Source organism: Equus quagga, chromosome 8 (genome assembly GCF_021613505.1).
Source record: "Equus quagga isolate Etosha38 chromosome 8, UCLA_HA_Equagga_1.0, whole genome shotgun sequence".
NCBI classification, from domain to species: domain Eukaryota; kingdom Metazoa; phylum Chordata; class Mammalia; order Perissodactyla; family Equidae; genus Equus; species Equus quagga.
In genome coordinates, this window is record NC_060274.1 from 112031096 (window position 1) to 112047420 (window position 16325).

The 16325-nt window shown below is 36.8% G+C and overlaps 1 protein-coding gene across 1 annotated transcript in view; it reads left to right on the plus strand.

Annotated features, from left to right (window-relative positions):
• EXOC4 (exocyst complex component 4) overlaps positions 1 to 16325 on the plus strand; it is a 736410-nt gene that overhangs the window by 182368 nt on the left and 537717 nt on the right. The window contains exon 8 of the mRNA XM_046669741.1: positions 15505 to 15650. Within this exon, the coding sequence (XP_046525697.1) occupies positions 15505 to 15650 (146 nt within the window). The remainder of the gene's footprint in view (positions 1 to 15504; positions 15651 to 16325) is intronic.

The following is a 16325-nucleotide window of genomic DNA, read 5'->3' on the forward strand; positions in this document are numbered from 1 at the left end:
TCTATGACTCACTTTGTGGTATCAGCTTGTTACCAAGTGGTAGAATAGGGCCCAGGATAATTAGGTGGAGCTGTGGCACTTTTCCTAACTAGGAGGGTTAGGCTCACCTCCCTCTGATGTTCTGAAGGTGTGTTTGCAAACATTCCCTTTCACGTCATATGGAGTCACGTTAATCGTCCTACGACGTAGCGTTTTATTGCATCTCTCTACTGAGTCTGGTATTCTTTTTGAGTTAAAATTAAAAGACATAGATTTTGGAGAGAGAAATGATTCAGGTATACCAGTTCTTTCTCTTAGGCATTTTAGCTGTTCAGACTCCCCTTGAGTTTGGGGGTAGAAAGGAGGAGTTAAATGTGTGGGAGCAGGCAGGTGTAATATAATTAACAAACTGAGATGTGCTGTGGTGTATGGAGAATGGGGTAAATAGTTGAAAGCCAAAAGGATCCTATTGAACCATCAGCTGCCAATCTGGCAGGTTTTTTTCACTTGCTGAGAATTGGGCGCTCTGATAGATGCATATAATGCATTTCTTAGGTATTTTGTGCAAACCACTATGCTTTTTAGCATTTAGAGAAAGGACAAGAGAAAATAATGAAGTATCAGCAAAGGCAAATCAACCAAATATATTGCATATAACAGTACTATTAAAGAAAACTTGAATCTTGACGTGTTTCTGTACTGTTTGAAATTTTTATGAGCATATATTGCTTTTAAAGGAAAGATCAAAATAAAACAAAGAAGTATTTGGGAAAAAGTAAAGTTAAATAGGAAAACCGATCTAAGAGAATTAAATTTGATGCCAGAAATATCAATGAAGTAGTTCTCCAGTTTTGGACCCTGGAAACTTGCTTAAACCAGCAGTGCTGTTAATTTGGTTAACCTTTTAAATTATAGGCTAACCTCAAGTAGAGTAGATAAATGAAATAGTTTAATCCCATGTTTCGAATTAATGTACAACATTTCAGACTAAATAGCATGTAATAATCACAGGCCTGTTACAGATTTGGAAATTTTTTTTCTGACAAGACTGATAAAATAGGATTTTTTTTTTAATCAAGCTCTCAACAGGCATTTTTCATAAGTTTAGTATCTTGTTCAAGGTATATATATATCTCATCACCTTTGGGTAGAAGAATTTTGCTTGTGTTATAGCAAAATCTTTCTTGTAGATGCAAAAGTTGACGAAGTAGAGAAATGAGTCATATTAAGTTGCTTCTTCATTTATACAGGATTTTAGTTAAGGTGGTTCAGTGTGACATGAATTTGGTAATATAGGGAATTATTAGACAAAATGCCTTCTCATAAAGTCATGTTGGGGGTTTAAAAGATAAGTACAGGAAAAGTTAAATATAAGCAGTGTATGATTAATTGCCAAATCCAGGCAATCATCTAATCACCTGTGAGGCCTGTAGGAGTTTAAGGGATGACTTTAGATAGGTTTGTCAGAGAAGGTTTTGTGCATGTGGTAGGGGCTGAACGGGTCCTTTAAGCAAGGCTAGGATTTAAGTATGTGGGGAGGTCGTTCTGGATAGGGATAATATGCATGTATTCACAATAGTGAGTACACTACTGAATTTACCATACACACAATTCGTACAGAAGAGTTTCAGATGTGTTTAGATAGACTGAAACCAGGTTCTGAAGAGCCTTAGATGAATTCAGTTCAGATCTTCTCTGTGGTCTCCTTAAAAAAAAGGACCCACTTTATTTGTCTCTGTGTTCTTGTGATGTGTATCCTCAGTGCCTCTAAACCCCGTTATCTCCCAGTCTTTACAGCATTCCCCTCAAATCCTCATGGGGATGTACTTAACCCAGTTCTGGCACTCAGTAGGTACAAAAACAAATGTTAATTGAATCTGAATCTGCACTTATTATTCTTAAAGATTCCATTTTGAATGAACTATAAGCAAACATTTTTTATAGGTGTGTCAGTGTTCACAGATTACAGATAACCAAAATGGAGGAGTCTTTAGTAACTGAACTGCTAATTGAAAATTCTGGGTTGTAGCCATTTAATTGAATAAACTCTCTCCAGGGAGCAATTTGGGTCTTTTCCAAGATGCATTAACTCTTTCAGGTTATTAGGGTAGCACTTATCTCATTGGAGCAGAAATTTAATAAATGGTATGCCTGTGATGTGAGTAAATTAATGTACCTCAGAAAGCCTGAAGTTTCACCATGGGTGTTGTAGTTCTAGTCTGACGAGCTCGTATGTGAATGGAAAACATCAATAAGTAGCTGCCCTTTTGAGCATCTTACGTTCAATTTAGGTAACCTACCAGGGAGCACCTCCTTTGTTCAAGACACTGTGCTAGATGTTAACAGAGATACCGAGAAAAGCCATGGCCTGAACTAAGAGGCAGGAGAGAAGGCAGATAGCTACAAGATAAAATCCTTGAGCGATACAAACTGCTGTGTGGGTTTTAATGAGAGTGAGATGTCATAGTTAACACTTAAGAAAGATGGTAACGTCTCAGAAGGCAGGGACCATGACATGTTCACACTATGCTTATTCGTATTTATTCTCTCAGTATGTATGTGTATAAATATGGACAAATATATGTATGTATATACACATATAATGGTAAAATATGAGTGGTAGATCAGTCAGAAACATTTTTTACAATTTTCACATGTGCTCTTTTTTCCCCTATGAGGTGTAAATTATTAATGTCTGGTGTTGACCTAAATTGAGTATGGTAAAGATGTGAAAACCAGGAAAAAAGCCAGTATCTTTTGGAGGTATACTCACTGGTTGTCTGATAGTCTCAATTTGGTGTCAGCCTATTGGTGGGATATTGACCCCCAGGTAGTACAGAGCATAAGGAAGGTCTATTCTACCCACCAGCATGTGGTACACATTTATATCTATTGTGAAGACAGAGGCAGGTAGTAAAGAAGATGGAAATAACACTTCCACGAAAAGATAAAACTTCAAAGATGTAACACCTAATTATGCTTCCTCATGCATGGGGTTGGTGTCTCCGCTGGGCCTGTGGACTCTGATTAGTAACATCTGAATGGAGCACATGTAGTTTAAAGTCAATCAAGTTATACTTAAATCCTTTTTCTTGATGTCATTCCCCCATGCTTGATAGAAGGAGGAGGTATTTACAAGCAGGGGAGAAAAAAGATTAACTCAGATACAACAAAAGAGTCTTGAGGGTCTGGCCCAGTGGTGTGGTGGTTAGGTTCATGTGCTCCACTTTGGTGCCTCAGGGTTCACAGGTTCAGATCCCAGGAGGAGACCTATACATTGCTCATCAGGCCATGCTGTGGCAATGTCCCACATATAAGGTGGAGTATTGGTGTGGATGTTAGCTCAGGGACAGTCTTCTTCGGGCAAAGAGAGGAAGACTGGCAGCAGATATTAGCCCAAGGCTAATCTTCCTCACCAAAAAACAAACAAAAAAACTCCTCCAAAAACGTTGAGACTTATTTAGGGAACAGGAAAGAATCTAATTTAACCAAATGGTAATTATGTAAAAACATCTAAAAGAAACTAAGGCTGCAGAGGTCAATTGAGGCTGTGGAAGGTGCTAAATAATGGTGAGGAGATTGGGTTTATTTTGCAGGCAAGGAGGGAGCCATTGAAGGATTTGAGCAGAATGGCGACATTGAGCTCTGCATTAGTGAGCTTGATCTGGTAACAAGTTGTGGGATAGATTGTCATGAGAAGTTTGAGCAGGATGACCAGTTGGGAGACTATGAGAAACTCTCCCAGCTTTTTTTTATGAGAAAGATAATGAGGATCAGATTTAGAGGGATGAATGTGAGGATGAAAATGTTTAGAAGAAGGGAGGGACATGAGATGTGTAGTGTAAAATCTATAGAACGTGGCAGGTGATTTGGAAAACAAGACTGAGAAGAGTCAGAGCTAAGTACAGATTTTGACCCTGGGAGATCTGTATGTTGATAATGTATTAACAGAGAGGGAAACTAAGAGGACCTTTCACTCTCCCTTCCTCCTTTTGAAGAAAAGTGATAATAAAGAGTTTGCTTGGTCAGGCTGTTCCTTGACCTCAGGCCCCAGCACTCCCTTAATGTCTGTTGTGCTGTTTTCACCTCCTTACTGTGATGTGGATGTCAAAACCAGATGCTCTGGCAGGCAATGGCAGTGCGTCTCTAGAGATTGGGAGAAAGTATGATTGTAGAAGGAGATTTGGGAATCATCTGAAATGCAGAAATAACTAAAATGGAAAAGATTAAGAGCAAGAGTAGGGATATTGAGTATTCAGATAGTTGGGCTGAAAACTATTATAGTTGAACTTATTGAAGTGAAAAATTCCAAAAGTTTAGAGAATGAGTATTAGCAGAAGCCTGGATTTAGTGCTTGAGGTCTTTACTGTAGAGAGAAGGGAGAAGGAAAGAAGAAGATAGCAGTGAGAAGATTATGAGGATATAGAGATAATTTTTTTAATAACACTTATAAAGTGTTTGCTGTGCTCCAGGCAATGTTCTAAGTGATTGATAGCATTAACTCATTTAATCCTGACACTAGTTCTGTGGGATAGGTAATGTTATTATTCTGGTTTTATAGATGAGGAAACCAAGGTTCTAAGGCACAGAGAGGTAATATCTTAGTTCCATGGTTCCTGGAATGCATTAAACAAACCAGAAACAGATTTCTGAGCCTCATCCTCAGAGATAATAATAGCCTGTTAATGTGCTAGGCATTTTATATGTGTTATTTCTTTTAATTCTCATATTAATTCTGTGAAGTAGGTTCTGTTATTATCCTTATTTCACAGATGAAGGAAATAAGGTTTAGGATTCAGTAATTTTCCAAGGTCACACAGCTAATAAATGGTAGAGCTGATTTTAAGCACAGACTTTCTCCATTTCTTTATTGCCCTCTCATTTTGCAGTTCTAAGGTGGGGCACATGAATCTTGTTTTAAAGTAGTTCTCCAGGTGATTCCTGTGTATGGACCAATCTTTTCAGAATTTTAACACAAACTGAGAAAGAAGAGGTATAGATTTGTTGGGAGGAGATAAAACATCATGGTCAGAGAGGGGAATTCAGAGTTGGAGATTCTGGAGAGGAGTATTTTCAAAGGAGAAAGAATGTTGCAGAGTAATAGAGTAGAGGTCCTTGGAATTGAGGGGACTAAGAAAGACTGTATGATGGTAAAAAGAGTCATTAACATATTGTGATGAAACATGAGTCTTAGTACAGAGTAAAACTGTAACAGCAATTGCTGAAGTTTTACTTTGTGATAATGTAAGAAAGTCATGGAACTTGGTAGTCAACTTTGATGAGGAAAAGGGAGAAAGTAATGCAAATAGGTAGAGTGAACTTTAAAATAAGTTTGAATGAAGTGGGCAGAGAATGTATTGAAGCTGAGTTAAGAATGTGCATTTGGACATTGAGACCACTTTTGTGTCTTCCACTAACATGGTCTCTTTTCCTCTCTTCTATTTTTCTATGAGTGAATTAGACACAATCATCAAAATACTACAGGGTCCACAATACATTGGAGGAAAAACCGACAGAATTGAAAGTAGAAAATTCAATGATTAAAGTTGGAGATTTCAGTACTTTTTTTCAGTAATTAATAAACAACTACATATAAAAGTTATCTTGACACTACACTGTAGTCTATTAAGTATGCAATAGCATTATATCTAAAAATAAAAAGTACTTTATTGCTAAAAAATGCTAACATCTGAGCCTTCAGCAAGTCATAATCTTTTTGCTGGTGGAGCGTCTTGTGAAAAAACACAGTATCTGCAAAGCACAATAAAATGAGATATGCCTGTAGACAGAAACATACAAGACTTGAACAACACGGTTGAGCACTTTGAGTGAAACTGACATATATGGTGTACTCTACTCAACACCATCAGAATACAGATTATTTCACATTTACATAGAATATTCTCCATGTTAGATTATATACTAGACCATGAAGTAAGTCTTAATACATTCAAAAGGATTGAAATCACACAAAGAATATTCTCTAGCCACAACAGAATAAGTAAACAACAGGAAGAAATTTTGAGTCTCCTCAAATAAATGAAAATAAAACAACAAACTTCTAAATACACCTTGGACAAAAGAAAAAAGACCTAAAATCAGCAATCTAAGTTTCTACGCTAAGAACTAGAAAAAGGAGAAAAAGAATCAACCCAAAACAAGCAAAGGTAGGAAATGATAAAGATTAAAGTGAAAATCAATGAGATAAAAAATCAGAAGAATAACAGAAAAAAGTAATGAAACCAAAAGTTGGTTATTTGAAAAGATCAAAATTGGTAAATCTTTAGCTTGCTTGATCAATTAAAAAAGACAGAAATCACAAAAAATACCAAAATCAAGATGAAACAGGAGACATCATGACAGACCATAAAGAAATCGAAAAGCTTATATTGGGTCCAGCCTGGTAGTGTAGTGGTTAAGTTTTCGTGCTCTGCTTTGGTGGCTCGAAGTTTGCTGGTTTGGATCTCAGGTGTGGACCTACGCATTGCTCATCAAGCCATGCTGTGGCAGCGTCTATATGAAATAGAGGAAGATAGGCACAGATGTTAGCTCAGGGTCAATCTTACTCAGCAAAAGGAGGAGAGTTAGTTTCGGATGTTAGCTCAGGGCTAATCTTCCTAAAAAAACAAAAAGAAAAAAAAATTAAAACCTTATAAAAGAATATTATGAGCAATTTTATGCTAACCACTTAGCTTAGATGAAATGCGCAAATTGCTAGAAAGACACAAAATACCAAAACTGATTCAAGAAGTAGAAAATCTGAATTGTCCCATAACAAATAAATTAGTAGTTAAAAATTTTCCTACAGATACATAAGCCATACAAATGTTCTGTCAAACATTTAAAGAAGAAATAATATTAATTCTTTGCAAACTCTTTCAGAAAGTAATGAAGAAACACTTTCCAACACATCCTATGAGGCCAGGATTACCCTGACAAAAAAGTGAAAGCTATCACAGGAAACTATAGAGCAACATCCCTCATGAACATAGATGCAAAAACCTAGAGAAAATATTAGCACATTGAATCCATCATCGTAAAACTGTATTATGCATCACAAAGGTGGGATTTGTCAAAAAATCAGTTAATGTAAAACATCATATTAATAGAATAAAGGGCTAAACCCCCATAATGATCTCAGTAGATACAGGAAAGCATTTGACACCCATTAATTAAAAAACAAAAACCTTTAGCAAGGTAGGACTAGAAAGGAGCTTTCTTAACCTGATGATAGGCTCTATGAAAAACCTGCAGTTAAAATCATAAGAGAACTTTCTGAGGTGTTAGAAGTGTTCTAAATTAATTGTGGTGATGGTTCCACAGCTGTATACATTTACTTGCAAATTATTCAACTGTACATTGCAATGGGTGAATTTTATGGTATGTAAATTATATGTCAACAAAGCTGTTTTAAAAATACGATGGGATAAAATCAGATTACAAATATTCAAGGATATATGTCCTTCAGTGTCCTTCAGAGAGCATATAGACATACACTTAACAATCCTGATGCAAGTTAATTAATGTATAAATCATGGAAATCTCATCAACATTATTTGCCCTTTCACAATTATGTGTTTGAGGGTACACATGAATATGAATATTCATGAGCTTCACAAGGGCATACATTCCAAACTAAATTTATTGTCCCTGCTAAAGAGATTCTTCCTGCATTCCTGATGATTGTTCATGGAACTAGTTTTCAGTTCCTCAGATGTGCAATCTTTTAGCCATTTTTTATTTCTCCTCTTCTTTCCTTTGCAGAATAACTGGTTGAATTTTGTTCGTTTTCTTTTCTGCCTTGACTCTCACATGTATCCCTAATTGAAGAATCTTACTACCACTACTTTAGTTTAAACTTTTTTTTCTTGAACTATCTCAGCAAGTAGGTTTTTCTTTATGTATGAAGTGCTTCCTTAATCATTAGATATGTATGAAGTACTTCCTTTATCATTAAGTATTTCCTTAATCATTCCTTTTGCCCCAAATCCCATTGCCTTCTAATCTATTATTTTATATGCTGCCAGATTAATTTACTTAAAGTATATTTATCACCATTTTGTTTACCTATTCAAAACGTTTTATTGCCTCCTCATTTTGTCTTTAACTTCGGTCTTTGAGCCTGGTGTTAAAGGTCGGGAGAAATTTGTCCATTTACCACCTTTCCAGGCTTACCTCGCAGTCTTCTCTCTCATTTTTATGTTACGTGAACTATTTGCTTTTCACTAGAGATACCCTGAATTTCCCCAGCACTGTTTTTCACTTGTTCTGTTCCTTCTGCCATTTTTGTTTTTTTGGCCTTGTACACATTTTAAGGTTATGTTTGTGTCTTGTGGTGCTGTGATCTTGAAACCTTTTTCATTGTTCTAGTTAGGAGCAATCTTGTCCTGCTATCAATGCTCACAGCAGTTTCTTTGTCCTGATACTGACCACTTTCTCTGTTTAATGTAGTCATTCCTTTGTGTCTCCATTTCTAGGTAAGCAAATCGAGGGAAGGATTGATTGATTGGTTTGGCTTTTAATTCACTTAAAAATTTTATTTACATATAGTAACGTTGCCTTGTTTTGATATTAGGGAAGGATTTTTTTAATCTTGTTTTTATATCCAGCACAATACCTTGCATGTTTTTATATTAAATAAATATATGTTTAAAATAAATGAAAACTTTTCTTTTGAAAGCTATTAAAACTGAGTTTTCTTTGTTAAAAGCTCCTCTGTTGGGTGGATGGCGGGAGCTAAACTGAGCTCTTTGATTGAGGCTTTGCTGATCAGATGTTTGGTACAGGACCAGAAGATACATGTGTACTCTTGGAATTTTTTGGTTTGTTTTGCTTTGAACACTAAGGAACTATTCACAAGACCATACTAACAGTGGTTTTAATTATGCAATTGCCATTGATAATGAATGTAATTAAGCAGGCAGCCATTCCATTTTCAAAATGACTTTATTTTTCTTTTGATTTCCTTACTGCTGAATATTTTAGTCCTTATACAATGGGGAAATGAGACTGTTATGATGAAAAAATAACTTTGCTTTTTTTCTGTCATTAGTATTTTGTTCACTAGCAACTCTATGGCAGAAATCTGATCATTTTACCGATGTTAAATGGTGGTCCTGATTTTAAAAATACTGTCAAATTGTTTCAATTTCTTTGTTGTAACATTTTCTGGAGTCAAGGAGATAGTTTGAGGAGTGTATTACACTGACTTTCTCTTCCCCTTCTCGGGATTCTCCTCTCAAATTTGGGAAATGCTGGTATCCCTGTACCGAGGCCTTGTCTCCTCCATCCAGTAAGACTGTTCTTTCTGCTTGGGTTCTACCCTTGCTGCATGGAAACTACGAGTGCTCTCTGGGAAAAAGCCAGAGGAACTCACCTAGTGCACGTCCTTTCTTCTTTCAGGAGTCATAGCCACTGGGTTCTGCCTAATTTTGTTCCTCTCAATTCTTGTCTTCTCAGTATGTTTTTTCAGCTTTTATGATTATTATCAGTATGTAAGTTAGTTCAGTGGAAGCTACTGGAAATCAACTCCTAGGCATGAGCATTTTAAAACAGCAAATTATTGAAAATTATGGTATTTACTGTAGGCACATTCAAGATATTGCCCAAGAAGGTTTAGTCTTAGTTCATATTGGGAGCTCACGGTGATTTTTTTTCACCTTATTATTGCTCCTGTCATAGGAAGCAATCTAATTCTCAGATTCATCAGGGGAGGCAAATACAGTATGGCTTTGCTGTAAATCATTGAACATTTGAAGTTAGTAGTCAGGAGAATTGGTTTCCTAGTTGCAGAGATTGAAATCTGTGCAAACCACTACTCCTGTTATCATGAGAAACCACTAGTCTACAAAAACAGTATTTGTGATATAAATGTCACTAGACGCGTGTTAGTATATATGCATTTATCCATTTCTTAGTGAGGAAGTCAATCTGTCATAAGGAAAAAATAAGGAACATGTATTAAAGTCTCTAAAAATATATTGCAGAGTCAAAGGGTTGAAAATCTAAGACCTTATCAGCAACTGGATTTGAGACCTGTACCCTATGGAAAACTTAGCTTGCAACCTTTAAATCTCTTTCTTGTGGGTCTCCTATTTCTTTGTCTCTGGTCATCTAGTTCATTCTTTATTTTCTCTGTGCAGATTGACTTTCTTTGATTTTTCATCCACATGGTGGCCCCAAAGAATTTACACCTCCTCAGTTACATTGACCAGCGGAGACTGCGTCCCACTAAAACATTCCTGGGAAAGAGAATCTGATTGGCTGATTACAGGGTTGGCTGTCTCCCTGGTGGAGTACGCTCTATCTGAGAGGGTGGGATCCCAGGGTACAAGCATGGGTACCAGAGTCCATTGTGTGGCTGGGGAACCGTTCTTAGATGAGGGGAGAGGATTTTGTAAGCTGGGAAATTACTGAAAGGAATCCATCACATTAACTACCTAGGAGGATATGGGTGTTTCAGTGAGTAGCTACTTGGATAAATGGAGAAGCTGAAGACAGGAGATGTGCTAATTCTAAGCCTGTAAATCCCACTTTTATTTTTAGAAAACTCTGCAGTGTAACCACAAGCAGCCACAGGCAATATGTTAAATAAAAAGGATTAAATGGTAAATGAGAAATTCATTCAGAAAAATCTGAGAGTCTTGGCCCTGCTTTATACATCATGAGATTTCTGACTAGCATCTTAGCAACTGCTAATCAAATGTTATAGTAGAAGAGATTCCTGACCACCCCAATTTGTATGTTCTTTAAAGCTTTATATTTCTTTGCTTATACCACAGAACTATCCAACGTACCAGGTACTCAAAAAATATAGCAAACCATGGTATGACTGGGATATATAGATTTTTCAGGTGCATTCCAACCACGTTCTTACATTTCTTGTCTTTGGTTTTACAAATTAATGCCCTTTAAGTTAAACTTAAAATGCCCATGAACTTTGACTCTTATTTTTTGAAGTCTTGATCAACAAGAAATAGCAATTCTTGGTACTTAAAAAGAGAAAAGAGGGAGGCTGGCCTGGCGGCATAGTGGTTAAGTCCTCATGTCTGCTTTGGCGGCCCAGGGTTCATGGGTTCGGATCCCAGGCGCAGACGTACACACCACTCATCACACCACACTGTGGTGGCATCCCACATATAAAATACAGGAAGATTGGCTCAGGTGTTAGCTCAGCAACAATCTTCCTCAAGCAAAAAGAGGAAGATTGGCAACAGATGTTAACTCAGGGCCAATCTTCCTCACCAAAAAATAATAATAATAATAAAAAGAGAAAAGAAATGAGTGAAATATGAAGGAATTTAGAGCTAGCAAGAACACAGGGTTATCTTCTGCAGATTTTCTGTGGGCAGTATGTATTTGATATTATGTGTAATGCCCTTTGCCCTAGAATTCTAATCTTGGGTGATTTTCCTCAGGCAAAAGACAGCCTGTATAGCTTATTTCTCTTCATAAAAATGGAAATTTGAACTCATAGGTGAGTGCTTAGTATGCTTATGTTGTGAAGATGCAATATGTTATCCACAATGATGTGGAATCACCAAGAAATTGTATGGTTATATTTTAATACCAGGCATCTGATGTTTGTGTCAAGACTCTGTAGTGGAAGATTTAGCCTAATTCAAACAAATTTCAAGCATCTTAGAAATAGGGGCTTGTTTATTCTTAGAGATATTTAAAAATGCACTTTTACCAATTTGGGTGTCAAAATAAAACTTTACCTGTCTTAAAGCAGTATTTTCCAGCTGGTGGTGAAAGGTATTAGGAAAAAGAAAGAAAGAAAGAAACATCACAAAGCCTGTGATTAAAATGACACCTCTTTTTAATTTTACTTATAGATTTTTGTACTGAGGACTAATTTACAGGGCTCATTCTATTTGAAGATGATCTCTAATTTGCGTATAACAACATTTACATCAAGGCTTCTTATCATATACTTTCAAAAATTCCATGAGTTGCTATATTTTTTGGATTCTCTGGTGTGTTGCATGGGAGTAGAGAAATATAATGCTTTAAGGATTGTAGCATTTAAGATGGGGTGGTCAGGTATCTTTTCATTAAATCATACCGAATAGTATCAGGCAGTTTTTGGTGAATACTTACTGAATGATGTGTAAAATGAGTACTTTAGGAGCTTAGAAAAGGGGACAGCTGGCCTAGAGTGGCCTCGGAAGGAGTCAGTAAAGAGAAAACAGTGGAACTGTTTTTGGAAGGGTTTGTTAGGATTTATTTAGGAGAGAGGTAATCTAGGTTAGGAGTCCCAGAAATGAGAGGGCCCAGGCATATTCAGGGAAGAGTTAAGTAGGTGATTTTGATTGGAGTGTTGGTTTCATGTTGGGGAGAATAAGATACGATTGGAAATAGATATTGATGCCAGATTGTTGCAGCTGATGAGATGAGTAGCCTTATTTGGATAGCAGCAGCAGTGTTTTAGGAAGATCACTCTGCTGATGGAGTATGGGAAGGACTGGAAGAGTAAGGGATGGGAGGCAGAAAACTAAATGAGAAAACTGCATGAATTGAGCTAAGTTGGTGCCTGTCAGAATGAACAGGAGAAGGGCTAAACCAATAGAGAGTTGAGAGTGGTTAATGGACTTGGCGACTAACTCCATTGTGGATACAAAGGAAAAGGGGATGTATCAAAAGATGGTTCTGAAGTTTTAAATCTGGAGGTCAGTGAGAATAAGAAGGTACCTGATAAACAGAAAGAAGACAGAAGGAATTACTGATTTTTATGGGAAGATGATTTAGGTTTCAGAATGTAGGGTTGATTTTTATGAGTGAATTATGTGAATATGTCAAGCATGCAGTCACAGATCTGGGACTAGAGCTTGAGAGAGAAATCAGGAATAAACTACGTCATGGTAAAGGAAATAACATACGTGAAGGCTACTTTTTGACGTCAGGAACGTAAAGACAAAAAAGAAGTAAGATTCTAGGTAAAGCATGAGGACCAACGCAAGATTTTTGTTGAGAAGGTAGAAATAGTACATGTTTGTGGATAGAAAAGGAGAAGCCAGTGGATAGGAATAGACTAACAATGCTGAGAGGTAATGATTTAGAGAACTTTATTGATGTGGAGAAAAAGAAGAGTGCTCTTAAAATACTTGGGTTTTAAGGATGCTAGTTAGTTAGGCCCTTGTCAGTCAGTATTTTATTATACAAAGCCAGTCATTGAATTCTAGGACAATAAGTACCTCAAAAGAATTACTTGGTTTAGTGTATCTTCATACTTTGGTAGAAATTTATTTTTGTCATTTGATCGGTGTTAAAACTAACTCTTGAGCGAAACCAGTGCGTTTGTAGATTATCTTTCTACGTTCTATCAATTTGAAATTCTATTCTGGTTTATTAGCCTTCTTTTGATCACAGATTCCTTCAAACTGTGTTAGCATGACTGCCAAATCTGCAAAATAATTGAGTCCCTCAGTTGAGTTGTTGCTAAAGTAGAGACCCAATTCAATATTTCCCCTAACTATTGGGCAGTTTAGGTGATGTATTAACAGAGATAGTGTTTGTCGTTATATTACTTCATCACCCTGCTGAATAACACTCTAGTGGCCTCGTAAATAAATAAAAAAACATTGACCAATCTGTTAACATGTTTTATACTTTCCCAGTAAAATCTTTATTGTGCAGAAGATGAAATAAATAAAGTCCATTTACTGCCACTCAGCCATTCTCATTGGCATTTTTTATGCTCTTGGTGAGAGGAGAGTGTCATGTGGAAGAGCACAGTCTCCAGAGTCACTAAACCTGGGCTGAAATCCTGGCTTGTTATTCTGTAATTAGAAGACCTTAGGCTAATTTCAATTTTATTAAAACTTTTTTTTTAGAGCAGTTGAAGGTTGACAGCAAAATTAAGGGGAAGGTACAGAGATTTCCCATTAATCCCTACCCCTACACGTGCATATAGGTTAGCTTCTTAATACCACAAATTCTGTTTCTTCATCTCTAGGATGCAGATGGTAACTCCTCCTTCATGACGTTTTTAAATGTCCGCTATTTGATAAGTGCTCATAAGGGAGGCATAATTGACTTTAAAACTCACTTGAGCCATCATCATGTTCACAGGGTGCTTCATGTTTTTTGATGGTAGTGCTTAATGTGGTCCTCCAGTCTTTATTGAATGAATGAGTGCGCGAATGAATGCATGAATGCAGGAGTGAATAGTCCTGGGACCCTAAGTCTCTGAAAAGCTTTTACTTCAGTCATGGGTAGAATTGCTTGCCCGCATGTACTACACCACTTGGTTATCTTAAAATTTTACATGTGGTAAGTGATTATAGAAATTAGTTGATAGACTCTATCCCCAGGTTAGATATTCTTTGGAACCATGATGATTTCTGTTCTAGATCCACTATTTTCTTTCACAGCTGTGGGAACTTTTTAGTCTTTTAGACACTGGTTTTAGGAATAGTGGAACAGCTGATGCTAGTCCAGGCCCCACCCCCTGAGGCTCTAAAGTGGATTGATTTTATAAGCAGGACCCTCTGGCTTTAGCAATAAAAAAAAAGCTGTTGCTTTTGTTGTTTTGAAGCACTAAATATGAGTAGTGGCCCTAGAAATTATTTGCAGGTCAGGACCGCTTAGCCGACTCTGCCCTCCGATACCTCTTGTTGGCAGGTTTGTTAGAGAGCTTATCCACTGTGCTGTTAGAGTGGGGGATAAGGGCATGGACTGCAGATTCAGTCCACAGGCTTCGCTTTGCGGCTCCTGGACCTACTCCTGAGCCTCATTTCCTTATCTGTAATCTGACAACTAATTTACCTGATAAAATGTTGTGCTTTAAATGATATTACACATCTAAATGGATTAGCCCCTTGCCTGTAATAGCCCTTGCCCTCAGTAAATATTATGGCATTGTTGCTGATGCTGCTGTAATTGGGAATAGTGAGGATTAAATTATGACTAAAGGAGAATATTGATTAACTCACTCAGCACGTTGCCTGGCATGTAGTAGGCCCTCAATAAAAATGTTCCCCTTACTCCTATGTTCAAATGCCTTCCACACTCCGTTCCCAGTTTTAGGAGTAGGTAGCAAATAGATGACTTTCTGGCTATAATGAATCTTTTTTCAGCTCTACAACTAGAAATTTGAATAGCTACGTTAATATACTTCTGAGTATAATTCTTGATACGTTAATATACTTCTGAGTATCAAGAATTAAGTGTTAGAATTAGATTTTCTGTTTTTAAAATTGCTTTTCTTTCTTTCATTTTTTGTGAGGAAGATTGGCTCTGAGCTAACATCTGTTGCCAATCTTCCTCTTTTTCCTTGAGGAAGATTGTTGCTGAGCTAACATCTATACCAGTCTTCCTCTATCTTGTATGTGGGATGCCACCACAGCATGGCTTGACGAGTGGTGTGCAGGTCTGTGCCCAGGATCCGAACCAGCGAACCCCAGGCTGCCGAAGTAGAGTGTGCGAACTTAACCACTATGCCACTGGGCCAGCTACATAAAATTACTTTTCGTAATAGCACATCACAAACGTGTGTATTAAACTGTTGATCTCATTGCACAGATGCTGTTGACTGAGTACTTGGATATGAAAAATACTCGTACGGCCTCTGAACCATCAGCTCAACTAAGTTATGCTAGCACTGGACGAGAGTTTGCAGCCTTTTTTGCCAAGAAGAAACCTCAAAGACCAAAAAATTCTCTTTTCAAGTAAGTGTCCCCCTCCTGGTAATATAGCAGGTGTCAAGAAGTGTTAGAGCCAAGTAAAGTGATTTTCTACTTTATTGACAGCCATTACTTCACCCAGTTAAAGTTGATTTGAAATCATTTATAGGAAGTAAATATATATTTAATTTTGTGGACTTTGTTTTCTTTAAGGGGAAGTGGCTGCTTTGGAGTATGGTTACTAGAGTATCTAGAACTTCTAATAAAAATAACTGGAATTTGTTTCTGGGGAGTTTTATATAAAATGAAGAGAAATGAAACTCTCTAGTTGTTTCCGGGAATTTTATATGAAACGAAAGGAAATGAAATATTTCAACCCTTAAAAAAGCCCTAGGTGCCAAGAAACAGCCTTTGTTAATAAAATTATGCAAATCTCCCTAGCTGAGTAATATTGGATTTATTTGATTTAATACAGAAACAGTCTGGAAATTCTTATTTTCTAATTACTATCAGGTCCCCCTACCAGGCCATGTATGTATTTTAAGTGTATGTCACTTGGTAACAGCTAACAGTTAATATTATTACTAATATTAATAATAACAACAACAATAACAGCTATCATTGATTGAGTTCTTACTATGTACTGGGCACTGTGGTAGATGAGTTTCTCAAAATAACCTCAATTAAACATAATTTAATTCAGATTATACCAAATTTTGG